The 13,890-nt window shown below is 43.5% G+C and overlaps 1 protein-coding gene across 16 annotated transcripts in view; it reads left to right on the top strand.

Annotated features, from left to right (window-relative positions):
- Positions 1-13,890, top strand: part of Ica1l (islet cell autoantigen 1 like) — a 54,744-nt gene that overhangs the window by 17,377 nt on the left and 23,477 nt on the right. For all 16 annotated transcript variants that reach the window (XR_004117906.1, XM_031367650.1, XM_031367647.1 and 13 more), the window contains exons 3-5: positions 1,603-1,675; positions 8,960-9,083; positions 10,410-10,608. Coding sequence is in view for 15 of the 16 variants with exons in the window: in XM_031367650.1 (XP_031223510.1) it covers positions 1,603-1,675; positions 8,960-9,083; positions 10,410-10,608 (396 nt within the window). In the remaining variant the exon portion in view is untranslated. The remainder of the gene's footprint in view (positions 1-1,602; positions 1,676-8,959; positions 9,084-10,409; positions 10,609-13,890) is intronic.

Genomic DNA, 13,890 nt, shown 5'->3' with positions numbered 1-13,890 from the left:
CCCCATGCCCTCCCCCATGCCCTCCCCATGCCTTCTCCCATGTCTTCCCCTCCCCCACTCCCTCCCTATCCCCTCCCCCATGCTATGGGTGTGCTCACCCACTAAGAACATCTCCAGCTCTCTTTCTCAAAAGCAGTTTAAATTTGATGTTATAATATATTCTTTTAAATCTTTTTTTGATTTATTTATTATTATAAATGAGTACACAGAAGAGGGTATCAGATTTCATTATGGGTGGTTGTGAGCCACCATGTAGTTGCTGGGATTTGAACTCACGACCTTCGGAAGAGCAGTCAGTGCTCTTACCCACTGAGCCATCTCACCAGCCCCTTCTTTTAAACCTTAACTTGTTTTTAACTGATATATAAAAATATAAAAATTGTATACATTAATGGCATAGAGGTCTGGAGAGGTGGCAGTAGTTGAAATCCCTGTCTGCTCTTCCAGGGGACCAAGGCACCATTCCTAGTTCTCACATGGTAGCCCACAGCTATTTGTAACTCCAGTCTCAGGGGATCAGGCACCCTCTCTGGCCTCTGGTAGCACAGGCGTGCACATGGTGTAGGGAAAACATAACAATAAGGATAAGTAAGTCGTTCTAGAAATGGGGTATAGAATGTTTAGGTTAAATACATCTCAAACTTTTGTCATTTCTTTATTGTAAAACCACTCAGAATCCTTGCCACTTTTTAAATTTAACTATATATTGTGCTCATCTTGTTTCAAAACAGAACAAAAGAAAAAATTATCATGACCGTCCATGTACCTGCTTTGCATGTGGTATGAATGGCCATAGTGCAGGTGGCCTTGAACTCATAGTCCTCCTGGCTCTGTTCCCTTACTAGTACCACACATGCCTAGTGCATTTTTTAATTAATTAACTAATTAATTAATTAATCAGATTTTTTTCAAGACAGGGTTTTTCTTTACAGCCCTAACTGTCCTGGAACTCACCCTGTAAACCAGGCTGGCCTCGAGCTCAGAGATCCATCTGCCTCTGCCTCCTGAATGCTGGGACTACAGGAGTGTGCCACCACTACTTGGGTCCAGTACATTTTTTTTGGTGGTGAGGGTGGCAGGTGGTTTTGAGACAAGGTTTCTCTGTGTAGCCTTGGCTGTCCTGGACTTGCCTTGTAGACCAGGCTGGCCTTAAATTCACAGAGATCTACCTTTCTCTGCCTCCTGAGTGCTGGGATTAAAGGTGTGCGTCACTACGCCCAGCCAGTACTGAGCTGTTTTGATTGGACTAATACTAGTAAAGCTATATCAAGCATCAACTGTCTCTAAAGTGTTCTCTTGTCATGTGTCATTGACGATATTTGATGCAGTTTATAATGGGTATAACTGTAGTGTTCAGACAGCTTGGGAGATGAGGGGAGAACAGGTTCTGTAGATAGACTCCACACATTCTTATCTTTCCCTCCAGTCACAGGGAAATTTAAATGTGCTTTCTATGTCAGTAATATAATGCCCTGTAAAATGGATATAACTTATAAAATATACTTAACTGATACTTTTATGCTGATGTTTTGCTTTTGAAGTGCTAAAAGTTGTATTTGTTTATTGTTCCTTAAATTGTCCTAATAACATTTATCTTTCAAGGTTTTTCACTCCATCCAGGAGACATGCAATGAACTTGTGAAGATAGTTGAGAAATACCAGCTAAGACTCAACGGTATGACATCCTAGATATCTGATTATTCCAATTTCAAATAAGTATTGGTATGTATTTAAAAAAATGAATCATTTAATGAGAAAGTAGTGGTTTATCAAACCATTTCATATGATTTTATTGCAAACTATGAATGTTATAGTGACCTGTTCCCCAAATCCCCAGTCTTTCCCAAATCTTTCCCTTCTGAGGTTCATTAAATCATGTGACAACATTCACATTCTACTCTCCAGTTTTCTTGGTAAGCCTTAAGATTTGCTCCCATCACTCAAAGCCTCCCTCGACCCCTGCAGACCCTATGTCAGTACCTCATTGCTTTCCTTTCTCATAAAAACATTCAGCAAGGTTGCCTGTGTGTAGCCGAGCTGGCCTGGGGCCTCCAGTCTCTTAGCCTCCACCCTCCTGGGCTTACAGAGTAGGTCACAGCAGGTCCCTTCCTTCCATTTCTCCTTACACTGAGCACAGCACTTCCACTCCTCGGAGGATCCTTGGTCAAGGTCACAAGAAGGAAAGTCCAGTGACCAATTCTCATCCCCACAGCTGAAGAGTTCCTCCTCCCAGTCCACCTCCATCACTCTGCTTCCCATGCTCGGCTGCCCTGCTTCCCTCTTCTCAGCCTTCTGCCATTGTGGGTTCTTCTCTGACCCTGACCTCTTCAAGTTAGAACTTAACCTTTGGATTTCTTTCTCCACTTCAATTATAGTAGAATATGGGGGGAAATATATGTGTGTGTGTGTGTATGTGTATATGTGTGTGTGTGTGTGTGTATGTGTGTATATCTGTATATGTGTGTGTGTGTGTATATATATGTATGTATATCTTGCAGGAGCCAATTCTTTCTTTCTATAATGTGCACTCTGGGGATTGAACTCAGGTCATCAGGCTTTTTTTTTTGGTTTTTCAAGACAGGGTTTCTCTGTAGACCAGGCTGGCCTCGAACTTAAAAATCCGCCTGTCTCTGCCTCCCAAGTGCTGGGATTAAAGGTGTGTGCCACCACTGCCTGGTGGTCATCAGGCTTCATATATATATATATATATATATATATATATATATATACGCACATATATATATACACACATATATATAAATACACACATACATTCATACATATAAATACACACATGTATGTATATACACACACACACACACATATATATATATATATAAACATGTATACATATATATGCATGTATAGTGATTTGCTGGATGTGGCTGCTGCTCTGATTGCATATCTTAAAATCATTTCATTGAACTGTGTTAATTTCTTCACAACAAGCTTCTGCATCATGTGCTTCTTAACTTCCCTTGTTTTTGAGGTTTCCCTTAGGTTTAATGAGGCTTTCCCTTGACCCCCATATCTAAATTTAAGTAACTTCTCCTTTATACCTCCTCTGTGCTCTTACAGTGTATTTTATCTAATGTTTTTTTTAACACCTAGAATTTTTTTTTCTTTTTAACATTTTATTACTTACTAGTTATCTTTTACTTGGGACTAGGGCATGCATATGCCAAGACATATTTGTGGAAGTCAGAGGACAACTTGCAGGAGCCAATTCTTTCTTCCCGTCATGTGGACTCTGGGATTGAAGTCAGGTCATCAGGCCTGGTGGCAAGTGCTGTAACCCACTGCACCATTGTTGTGGATCTGATAGTGCAAGAATTGTTTTTGTTTACAGTGTGTCCCCAAACCTTAAAAACAGTATCTAGCATGCATTCAGTAAACATTTGCTCATTGATAAATTACTTCCTTGTCCGTGTGGTACCTCTCCCCTGTAGCCCCAGCAGTCAGGAGGCTTGATCACTGAGTGAGAGGCTAGTGTGGACCACAGAGTTACTGCCAGATCAGCCTGGGTTACAGTAAAGCTCTGTGTGTGGATATATCATATATTCTATGACATAGTTGAACTTACTGCAACAAAATAAAAAATTATACAGAAAGCATGCATCTGAGACAGTTTAGAGCCGTAACCCAAAACTGCAGCTGGAATTAACTTGGGCTATAGTAACTGACAATGGGAACTCTGTTGAGGGTTATGGTTAGGTGGTTTTTGGAGGGTGGATGGATAAGGAAAAAAGAGATTTGGATGCCAGGGAATGAGACTGAAGAAAGAAAACAGTATGCATTCATACAAGAGTTTATAATTAAGACTAAGAAGATTAAAAGGCAAGGGACACTTGGGGCCAGATTACTAAAGGTCAAACATACCAAGTTGTAAAAGACTGCCATGACTACTGGACCATCATGGTCCATTGGGAAATGTCTAGAAAGACTGGCAAGTTTGTGTGTCTTTAATTTTGCCTTGAAATCACTAGATCTTTCAGCATCCTCTTGGCATTTTAGAATAAGGAAGAGATCATATATGCAGGTTTCAGTGTGCACTTTCTCTTTAGAGAAATTCGTGGTGTCTAGAGACTCTTAGACTAATAGGTTTTCTGATGCTAATACTATCAGACAAATACAGTACGTTAGTACAATACTGTGAACTTTTGTGATAGAGATTGAGTGTTGAGCTGTGTGAACTCACCATGCAGTGTCAGGGAACAGTATTTACGTCTTTATGGAATCAGTTGCCGAGGGATGAGGCTGTCAGTGTGGGGTATCTGTTCATGCTGGCTGGCAAGTCCCATCACAGAAGCAGCCCAGGTCCAGCCTCACCTGCCCTTTCAACATCAATAAAGGTAAGACTGTGTTCACTCTGTACCTGGTTAACGTGTTCCGTGGTCCCAGAGAACCCTAAATCCTCACACAGAAATGAAGACTTTTCCTAATAGTAAAGTTATGAGCCAAACAAAATGTGTATCTCTCAACTAACCAGAATATTAAATTAACATGCCTCCTGAATGAAAATGAGGAAATGACTGCTCCTAGGTATGGTTGAGAAGGTTTTTAATTACAGCTATGAGGGAACTCACAGCCAGAGGCATCTGGAAGGGTCCACACTGAACCAAACTTTAAGGGAGAGGGCATGGAAGACAAGAGAGAGGGAAGAGGAGAGAGGGCAAAGGATGAAGAAAGGGAAGAAAGGTCCAGAAGAGAAGAGCCAAGAGAGCAGGTAGCCAAAAAGGCTGAGAAGGAAAAGAAGCTGGGGGAGGGGAAGGAAAGCCCAGCCCCTGGGTTAGAAGCACTTAGGGCAGGGGGAGGTGTGAGGAGGGGCTGACTGGGGCTGGCAGAGCTGGCCAGCATCTGCTCTGATGGTAACAGGTACCTCAGCCATTTGTTCTGATCAGTTCTGAGCTGACACTGGGGCATTGTTGTTGTGGACCAGGAAGGCTGGAATGTTGGTCAAAGGGCCGGAAGGGGAGACAGGAATGCAGGCTGGAGGCGGCTGTTTTCTGGACCATCTGGGGCTAGGGAAGTGCAAGCCGCTTTGCAGCAATCTGGGATGCAGGTTCTGAAAGCCTCTGAGGCTGGCGTCTTCAGTTGACTGGAAATCTGCTGGGATAGGTACAGACTAGGGACAGAAAGCAAAGTTAGGATGGCGGCGGTAGTGCGGTGGAAGGGAGCGCCTGGGCAGGCCCATGCCAAAGCGTTGCCTCAGAAATCAAGCCATGAGACAAACCTAATATTGAGAGGGTTTATTGGAGAAAAGGAAAAGAGGGAGGAGGGGAGAGAGGAAGAAGGGATGAGGCCGGCTGGGGACATGAGGGAGGGAAGAGAGACAGAGAATAGAAAGGGGGGAGGGGACAAGAGAGAGGAAAGATGGGAAGAGTTGGGGGAGGGAGAAGCCTGAACAGTTCTTATATGCCTGGCTCCTGACCCTTACCTGGCCATTGCTAGGTAACTGTTGGGCAGAGCCTAGGAGAAATGCTAACAGGGTGTACAGTTGAAACTTTCAGGCCCATGGTCCTGGTAGTTGGGGGAGGGGAGCCCACCGTCATGGATAGACAGTAGGCGTGGAAGTTTTGGTTGTAGATTGACAGGAGTAGTTATCTGGAGTCCTTTGAACCATGAGAGGTGGATCTGAGTCTCATGACGCCCTGAAGCTTGCAAGAATGTTTGAAGTTAACAAAACTGACACATCAGCATCCCTACTGCTTGTAATCTGCCCTGCAGTCTGCATTGTACAAAAGGCAGCAGACTCACACCTTTGAGTCCTCATTAAAGCCTGGGACCCAAACAAAAGATTGTGGGTTAAAGCATGGACACTCTCCTCTGGCCAGGGGCTGGCTATAGAGGCAGAACAGCTGTGCTTTCAGCACAATGAGAAGCACTGCTACACCTGTATTTAGAAGATACCAAAGGAAATTTAAAATGTTGAGTTTGTAACTATGAAGATACTAGCAGTGGTTTAGCAGGCTAGATCCCCCAGACTCATCCTCTCTGGATTGTGTTAGTTGCTTATAGTTCCGTGCATGGTTTTATTAAAGGTGATGACAGACTGAGAAGTCACCTCTCCATTGCATCATGGTGCTCTGGGGGCTGGGCTGAGGGCTTCCCTGTCAGCCTTTGTTATCTTGTGCTTACTTTTTAAATGGGCATTATATTTTATATTTTACAAATGAGACTAATGCAGTGCTGCCTGATTGCATGCTGGCTATCTTAGGATGTCTAGTGCTGTGAACAGACACCATGACCACGGCAATTCTTTATAAAGGAAAACATTTCATTGGGGCTGGCTTACAGTTCAGAAGTTAAATCCATTGTCATCATGGCTGGGAGGCATGGTGGCATGCAGGCAGGCATGGTGCTGGAGAAGGAGCTGAGAGTTCTCCATCTGGATTCACAGGCAGCAGAAAGAGATGATGAGCCACTAGGCCTGGCTTGAGTTTTTGAGACCTCAAAGCCCACCTCCAGGGTCATACTTCCTCCAACAGGGCCACACCTATTCCAACAAGGCCACACCCCTAGCAATGCCACTCCCTATGAGTCTGTGGGGACCATTTTCAATCAGATGGCCACAGATGCAATTCTGGGCCCCCAGTCTGCACACTCCTTTACAGCTGGACTTGTAGTGACAAACCTTTCACCTCATCTTCATTATTTACTGTGACCCCTGCATTATCTTCAAACTGAAGACACACCCCAACTTCTCTTTCAAATTTCATTGTCAAATTAGCACTGCTGGATGGGATGGACCTTTTGTCTTATCTCTGGTTTGTGGCTTAACTGTAGCTTTTGCCATGTTGCCCACACCAGCAGGGGAAAGTCTTGATTTTTTTTCACAATTTTGATTCCTGTAACAACAGTTTGTCACAGCTCCTAGAGGGAAAGCCAAGAAATCCACAATTTTGTTTCAGAGGACGCAGCATGTGCCACCGACACATCTTGAGCACAGTGAAAGCCCTTTCTGTTTTCAACCTCTTGGTGGCTAAGATGAAAGTAGGTGTGACACTGGTGTCATTTCAGGGTCCCTTTGACTCAGGTGGAGCTCTGACGGCCTGTTCCTCCTATCCATCTGACAGTGGTTTAGAAGGTACCAGGTAGAGGAGTAGGTTGCTGTTTCTAAAATGGGTCTGTAATAAAGGAGCACTATTTTGCCTTGTGGTTTGCTTCTAGTCTGACACTTTTGTAAAGTATAACAAGAATGAATTCCAGGCTGGGCATGGTGATACATGCCTTTAATTCCAGCACCCGGAAGGCAATGACAGGTGGAGCTTTGTGAGTTCCAGGACAGCCTGGTCTACATACTGAGTTCTAAGACAGCCAGGCAGCCAGGGCTCTGTAGAAAGACCCTGGAGAGAGGGGTTGGGTGGGGAGAGGTGAGGCACACCAGGGGTGATAGTGCAGCTGTATATTCTGGTGTTGAGAGGCTGAGGCAGGAGGTTCATAGCATAGATGCCAACCTGGGCTACACAGGGAGTCAAGGCTATCTATCTGACACACACTAAGACACTGTCTCAGAAAATAAGCAAACAAAACAAAAACCCTGAGCCAACTTCTGTGTGTGCGTGGGGCCTCACACTTGGGGAGCACAACATGTTCCAGGCCCCACTTCCTGTCAGCCAGGCCCTTCTGTTTTGTTTTGTCTTTAAATCTATGATAGATATGAAAGTAGTCAAATCAGTCGAAATCTCTTTGTTTCTCTTCAGTTTCTTCTCACTATCTGGCAGCACCCCTGGACTCTTTCTTCGTAGGCCATGCTGGTCTCAGTGCACCACACAGTTTTTATGGTTTGACTCACTGGTGGGTTTATCTGTTAGCAGTCGGTTTTGTAGAAGAAAAGTTGTGCTGACGTAGCATCTAAAGTCCCCAGAGCTAAACAGTGTGTGTCAGACCGAGAGTCAGCCCCTGCACATCGGTCGAGGAACTCACACGTGGGAATTTTTCTTCCCTTTGTGATTCTTTATTTAAAAATTTAAGCCAGGCAGTGCTGGCGCATGCCTTTAATCCCAGCACTTGGGAGGCAGAAGCAGGCAATTTCTGAGTTCAAAGCCAGCCTGGTCTACAGAGTTAACTTCCAGGACAGCCAGGGCTACACAGAGAAACCCTGTCTTGAAAAACAAAAAAAAGGGGGGGCTGGTGAGATGGCTCAGCGGGGAAGAGCACTGCCTGCTCTTCAGAAGATCATGAGTTCAAATCCCAGCAACCACACAGTGGCTCACAACCACCTGTAATGAAGACAGCTACAGTGTACTTACATATAATAAATACATAAATCTTTTAAAAAAAAAGAAAAACAACAAAAAAAGAAATTACATTTGAGTGTGTGTGTCTCTGTGTGTGTCTGTGTATACACAGAACATGTGTGGGGAGGTCAGAGGTCAACAGGTAGGAGTCAATTCTGTCCTTCCACATGTGGGTTGGTGTCTTAGTCAGGGTTTCTATTCCTGCACAAACATCATGACCAAGAAGCAAGTTGGGGAGGAAAGGGTTTATTCAGCTTACACTTGCATGTTGCTATTCATCACCAAAGGAAGTCAGGACTGGAACTCAAGCAGGTCAGAAAGCAGGAGCTGATGCAGAGGCCATGGAGGGATGTTCCTTACTGGCTTGCTTCTCCTGGCTTGCTCAGCCTGCTTGCGCTCTTCTAGAACCCAAGATTTCCAGCCCAGGGATGGCACCACCCACAAGGGGCCCTCCCCCCTGATCACTAATTGAGAAAATGCCCCACAGCTGGGTCTCATGGAGGCACTTCCCCAACTGAAGCTCCCTTCTCTGTGATAACTCCAGCCTGTGTCAAGTTGACACACAAAACCAGCCAGTACAGTTGGGTTCTAAGAACTGAACTCAGGTTGTCAGGCTTGGTGGCACATACCTTCACCTGTAGAGTCATATCTTCTGCCTGTTATGTTTTAAGCAAATGGTGACATGAAAAAATTAACTAAACTGTAATTCTTTTTCCTAGTTATATCAGAGGAAGAAAATGAACTAGGGCTCTTTTTAAAGTTTCAAGCAGAGCGGGATGCAACTCAAGCTGGCAAAATGATGGATGCCGCCGGCAAGGCCCTCTGTTCTTCAGCCAAGCAAAGGTTTACCACAGCTCTCTTCACCCTTTAACTGTAGTCATGTGACCCTTCTGACGTGGGCTAAGTTGGCAAAGAAAGGCTACTGCCGATTCTAAGAAGGCAGTGAAACATGTTTCAAGAGAAATATGTTTAAGGATATATTTTTTATTCTAATCACTTGCATTCAAAAGAATTACATAAAAATTGGTGCTCTTGAATACCCAATTTCTAAAAGCAGCATTTCAGATTATATTCCTATTTCTCAAATGGTTTACTATAATAGAGTTACAGAATGACTAGTATTTCAAATATGTGTGTGTATTTTTTCTATGTCAGTGTTTTATTCTGTGATGCTGACCAGATGAGCCTGCCAGGTCTCATGTCTTAGCAGCTGCTCTGCCTCTGAGCTGCACCCCTCCAGTCACTCACTTTTAACACTATAGTATCTCTAATTACATGGAAAAAAAATTTTTTAAATAGAGTTTTTTTTTAGTAAGGTTCTATGTAGCCCATGCTAACCTTGAACTCATATTCACCTCCCTCTGCCTACCCATGTGCTGTGATTAAAGGCATGCACTACCATACACAGCCTATGTTTCTTCTTTCTTAATTTGGCACTTTCCACTTATTACTTCACAGTGTTTAGCATAAAGATATGGGCTATAAAGACTACCACACATATATAATATATAACTGTGTATATATATGGTAAATGTAGCTTGAACCCTTGTATTTTAGACAAAACCAGAAAATTGACCTTATCAGGCTCTGCACTATGATGTCTGGCCCTGGTGGCTTCATTCTGCAATGCCATATTAGTGCAGAAATCCTCATTAAGGAGTTGAGCCAGACAGTCCAGGGCCCTCTGTATCAAAATCAGCCTTAGCCTAGTGGGGTTTGAGTTATGCTCCTTAAATATGTTTTTCTATCCTCATCTCAGCTGCCAAGAACTGTACCCCCCATTTGTTTCCTAGCATTTTTATCAAATCTTTTGAACCCAAGTGTTTTCTACATTTGCTAACTGAACCATCTCTGTAAATTGCATTGTGTTTTGGAACATGGGTCCTGTGTTGCTTTAGAATTCTAACACCAGGTGTGCCTGGTGGGTTATTTATATCTGGATCAACAAAATCGTGTTCCCTAAAGTAAAAAGGGAAAATCTGTAGAGACATGTCCACCCTCCCCCACAACCCCTTCCCCTCAGTAATTCAGGGTCTGCTCTCTAAATCTTCAAAGCATGTCAAGAATTCCCTATTTGTGACTCAGCTCCATGGTGAATGCATGTTGCAATGTGTCTAGAATTTTGTTTATGGATGTACAATCCTCTGATCTTTACCTCTGTGCTATTAGATTGGCCTTGTGTACTCCCCTGTCTCGTCTTAAGCAAGAAGTGGCAACGTTCAGTAAGAGGGCCATTTCTGACACCTTGGTGACCATTAACCGCATGGAGCGGGCACGCACAGAGTACAGAGGAGCCCTGCTGTGGATGAAAGATGCATCGCAGGAACTTGACCCGGACACCTTCAAACAAATGGAAAAGTTTAGAAAAGTAAGAAATGTATCCCTTTCCTTTCTCTAGGTTGGTTTATGCCTTCTCTGTATGCAAGTACTCTGCCTGCTTGTATGTCTGCACTACATAAGGTGTTGGATCGAATCATAGATGGTTGAGAGCTACCATTTCCTTGTTGGAATTGAGGAGCTCTGAAAGGGCTAAGCAGCCAGTGCTCTTACTGCTAAGTCATCTAAGATTGGATCTCACTGTATAGCCCAGGCCGGGCTTCCTGAGGGCGGGCTGGGGTTACAGGTGCATGCCACTGCACCGGTTCTTAGACTCTTCAGGCCCTCTGGAAGAGTAGTCAGTGCTCTTAACCACTGAGTCATCTCTCCAGCCCCCCAAATTAGGTTTTAATATCACTTCTTGGTTGCTGGGATATTTCAGCAGACTCACTCTAAATGGCACTTCCCTCTTAGTCTTATCTTTTTTATCTCTTTCACAAAAGCTCTAATCATGTTTTAAATATTATTTACCTTGAATTTTGGAATTTATGTACAGACAGAAAATAGTTTATTACTAGTGGGAAAATATATAATTGCTGAAGTGAAAATCATGTGAAAATGATTCTTAGTTCTAATGAAAAGTGTAGATTATTAAATTTTTCATTCTGCTACAGTAACATTCTTCTAAATATATTTTCTTAAATAAATTTATTGTAAATTATATCCCCTATGGATGAAGATGCAGCTCACTGGTAGAGTCCATATATATATGTATATATGTATATGTATGTATATATGTATATATATGTATGTATGTGTATATGTATGTATATATATAAATTCACCATATATGGACATTAAAATTCATTCAGTAATTTATTTCCTATATAAACCTATAATAAAGTCACATTGTTCACTGCTGATGGAGCCTCCCCTGTACCTGACACTGCGAGTGACTTGCCTGTGTCTTAGTTACATTGTGGCTGTGATAGAACACCATTAACAAAAGCAACTTAGGCAGGAAAGCACTTTTTTTCAGCTTACAGTTCCATAGAACAGAGGAAGCTGGGTAGGAACTCAAACAAAGAAGGATCCTGTAGGCAGAAGCTAAGCAGAAGCCACAGAGGAGTGCTGCCTGCAGGTCTGTTCTCTGTGGCTTGCTTAGTCTCTTTCTTACAGCACTTGAGACCATTAGCCCAAGCACTACAACAGAGAGTAGCACCTCTGCACATCAATCAAGAATGTGCCCCCCAGGCTCACCCCCAGGCTCACCCCCAGGCCATCTGTGTGGAGTGGGGGGCATTTTTCTCAATTGAAGTTCCTTCTTCCAAAATGGTTCTAGTTGTGACATCAGACTATTGAGCAGAAGTCATTGATTATTCCCCGCAGCCCTGTCAACTAGGTGAATACTGGACCTGAGGCCTGTCCCAACCCCGGTATAATCCTTGCTACTAACAGTTAGTCTGCAAGTAGTTGGACACCACCATGAACACAAGTGTCACCAAGGTCTGCATCTTCAAACTGTTGAGTGTACATCATGTGAGTTTCACTTCACAAAACAAAAATACAGATTCCTGCCTGGCTGTGGTGGCCACACCTTTAATCCCAGCACTCAAGAGCCAGAGGCAGGTGGATCTCTGTGAGTTCGAAGGCAGTCTGGTCTATAGAGTTAGAGTTCCAGGACATCCAGAGCTGTTACACAGAAAACCCTATCTGGAAGGGGAAAAAAAGAAGCCCACCAAAAAACCAAGCAGATCTCTATCTGGTCCCTTTCAGAATCCTGCAAGGTCTGGCCCTTCATCTCCACACCGCCGCCTTCTTCTCCTCCTTGTGCCCCCAGGGCTCTGCTCTACCTGTTTCTTCCTCTGGAACCTTTCCCTGGCGGTGACTGCTTACCCCAGTCTTGGTATAGCCTGGTCATCATCTTGCTGTCCAGCTCAAACACCCAGCTTGCCAAGGGCCTTCCTGAGCATCAGATAGTCACCCAGTTCCCTTCACTTGCCTGTGTGTTTCCAAGCAGAGTCTCTCCTGTAATTATGTCCTTCTCCTAGCCCTCTCTACCTGACAGTGATGGCATGAACATTGTTTTGTTTGCCATAGTGTCTCAGTTCCTAGAATAGTGTTTCATAAACTAGACAACTTGTAAATATTAGTTAAGTCAATGCATGAATAAACATCTTCAAAAGTCAGTACTTATATTATCCAATGACATTTATTAAGAAATAACTTGCCGGGCAGTGGTGGTACTTGGGAGGCAGAGGCAGGTGGATTTCTGAGTTCGAGGCCAGCCTCGTCTACAGAGTGAGTTTCAGGACATCCAGAGCTACACAGAGACCCTGTCTCAAAAAAAGAAAGAAAAAAAAAAAGAAATAACTATGGCTTCTATTTTTTAAAGATTTCTTTATTTTATGTATATGAGTACACTATTGCTCTCTTTAGACACACCAGAGGAGGGCATCAGATCCCATTACAGATGGTTGTGAGCCACCATGTGGTTGCTGGGAATTGAACTCAGGACCTCTGGAAGAGCAGTCCTTGCTCTTAACCACCGAGCCATCTCTCCAGCCCACAAAATGTAATTTTTATTTATTATTTGTGAGATGCATACATACCAGTAGAATATGTTCATCTTTACATATTGTTTGTTTTTATGGTTGTTTGGTTGGTTGATTGGTTTTGGAGACAGGGTTTCTCTGTGTACTCCTGGCTATCTTAGAACTTACTCTGTAGACCATACTGGCCTCAAACTCAAAGAGATGCCCCCCCCATGCCTCTGTCTCCTGAGTACTGGGATTAAGGGTGTACACCACCACTGCCTGGCTAAATTTTTTATTTTTTATTACATTTATTCATTTATTTTGTGTGTGAGCACATGCCATAGAATTCATGTGATTGACAGAAGACAACTTCTGGGCATTGGTTCTCGCCTTTCACCCTGTGGATCCCAAGGATCAAACTCAGGTCACCAGGTCTGGTGGCAAAGATCTTTGCCCACCAAGCCATCCCCTCAGCCCTTCCATTTTTTTGCTTCTTTTAGCTAAATGCTGTGCATAATCCTAAACGTTTCAGATATTTGTTTTTATCTGGGATACTTTTTTTCTTCTCAACTATATGATTTTCATTTTTTATCTCTCACCAATGGGACAGCCATTGGAGTAGCAGTGAGCTGGCTCAGAGGGCAGGAACACTCGCCACCAAGCCTGATGACTTGAATTTCACCCTCAGAATTTACATGGTGAAAGGAGAGAACCTCCTCCCACAGGTTGTTCTCTGACCTACACACACACACACACACACACACACACACACACACACATACACATATACATACATA

The sequence above is a fragment of the Mastomys coucha genome, unplaced genomic scaffold (genome assembly GCF_008632895.1).
Source record: "Mastomys coucha isolate ucsf_1 unplaced genomic scaffold, UCSF_Mcou_1 pScaffold14, whole genome shotgun sequence".
NCBI classification, from domain to species: domain Eukaryota; kingdom Metazoa; phylum Chordata; class Mammalia; order Rodentia; family Muridae; genus Mastomys; species Mastomys coucha.
This window is presented reverse-complemented; position numbering and strand designations above follow the sequence as displayed.